The sequence below is a fragment of the Alligator sinensis genome, unplaced genomic scaffold (assembly GCF_000455745.1).
Source record: "Alligator sinensis unplaced genomic scaffold, ASM45574v1 scaffold566_1, whole genome shotgun sequence".
NCBI lineage: Eukaryota > Metazoa > Chordata > Crocodylia > Alligatoridae > Alligator > Alligator sinensis.
The window spans coordinates 2,709,857-2,711,605 of NW_005842017.1; the positions used below are offsets into that span (position 1 = coordinate 2,709,857).

The 1,749-nt window shown below is 46.9% G+C and overlaps 1 protein-coding gene across 3 annotated transcripts in view; it reads right to left on the bottom strand.

Annotated features, from left to right (window-relative positions):
- Positions 1-458: 458 nt before the first annotated feature.
- Positions 459-1,749, bottom strand: part of LOC112550023 — a 10,002-nt gene continuing 8,711 nt past the window's right edge. For 2 of the 3 annotated variants that reach the window (XR_003093689.1, XM_025202246.1), the window contains exon 2: positions 459-1,207. Coding sequence is in view for 1 of the 3 variants with exons in the window: in XM_025202246.1 (XP_025058031.1) it covers positions 848-1,207 (360 nt within the window). In the remaining 2 variants the exon portion in view is untranslated. The remainder of the gene's footprint in view (positions 1,208-1,749) is intronic. The other variant, XR_003093690.1, reaches the window with a different exon arrangement.

Sequence of the window (1,749 nt, forward strand, 5' to 3'; positions counted from 1 at the left end):
ATTAAATCCAAAGTTAATGAGCCTTTTTGGGTATCTTGTCGTAGGGGCACGGAGCAGTTCCGCCAAACAAATGTATGCTTACCCCGAATGGAATTTCGGGTATTGTAGGTGAAGAGTGCCCATAGGCAGGCACAATTTTTGTATGTATTGAATGAGGTACTACTACATCTCCAGGGGCCCTCTCGAGGGGCCTCTTCTGTAGGGGTCCAAGTATCTTGGCATTTTGATTCCCCTACTTTGAATCCTGCCCCCTTTTGAGAAACACATACAGAGCCTCTACTTTTTACCACCCTAAGTCTTTCTGAACCGTCATACCTACCGGAGAAATTGAATTGGTGGTCAAAGCCCCAATCCGATAGTATACCTGTCTTGTTGAGGGGGATGGGTACAAAGGGGACTCCTTCCTCAGTAGGAGTGAGCGCACACAAAATGCAACTGTGAGTGGTTAAAGCCCGGGCTGAGTCTCTGAGGAGGGTTACCCAGGAATTTCCCACCCATGGGTTTATAGGTGGGCCCTCACGTTTTGAAATGGCAGTAATTGAGGGGCCACTTACATTGGTGGGAACAGGTTGGAGACTTGAAGGTCGATATTTGAGGATTGTCTTCCAGAGTGCCTGGTTCATCTTGACACACCTAACCTTGTGGCCTATGGTGACCACGAATTCTATCATAATCTCTTGCTGAGGGCAGCAGTAGGAAATGGGAAATAAGTAGGCTTTAGAAATTAAGGACTTTGACTGCTGCAAACGTGAGAAATGCGATACTATTCCCTTCTCTAAGACTGCCTATGAACAGGCTGACACAGCCGCTGGGTTTGATGTACCTAAAAGAGACAAGAGTGTTAAGACTAGGGTTCGCATTTTTGCAAACATAGCTTCAGATCTCCTACTGGTTCACTTGTCCACTTGTCGGCTTTTTGTTCCCGGGTGTTATCAGCTTTCGGAGTGACCACACCCTGGGAGTTGGTGTTCTCCTGACGAAAAAGCTTTACCCTCAAACAGTGAGTCCACTTGTCATTGTTTTTTAAACGAACAGCCGTGTGTGTAGTCAACAACACCTGGTATGGTCCTTCCCACCTTTCCGCGAGAGGATTCTTCTTCCACTTCTGTTCCAGGACTTGGTCACCCGGTTTAAAGTTGTGGATCGGTGTATCAAGCGGGAGGCTCTGGAAGGGTGCAGCAAACCTATGTAGGGAAGACAAAACAGACTGCAAGGCAATAACATGTTTCCAAATCTCGGATTTGCCTAATTTTGCAGTGACTGGTTCTCTCCACCCTGCTGGCAAGACCCTGGGAGACATACCAAACGTTAGTTCAAAAGGTGACAATTTAATCCCTCTTCGTGGTGTACTGCGAATACGAGTTAAAGCCAGTGGGAGTGCCTGCGGCCATTTTAAATGAGCCTCAGTACAAAGTTTTGTTAACATAAGCTTCAGTGTTCTATTCATGCACTCCACTTGGCCTGAACTCTGGGGTCTCCATGGAGTATGGAGCTTCCACTTGATATCTAAAGCTTTGGACACTTCCTGTACTATTTTCCCCACAAAATGACTACCTTGATCTGACTCAATAGATTCAGGCAACAGAAATCTGGGTATTATCTCGTGAAGTAGCACTCATGTTACTGTGGATGTGGTGGCCGTTCTTGTGGGGTAAGCTTCCACCCATCCAGTCAATTGATCCACCAGTACCAGCAGGTATTGGTACCGACCGGATTTGGGCAGTTCAGCGAAGTCAATCTGCCAAGCCT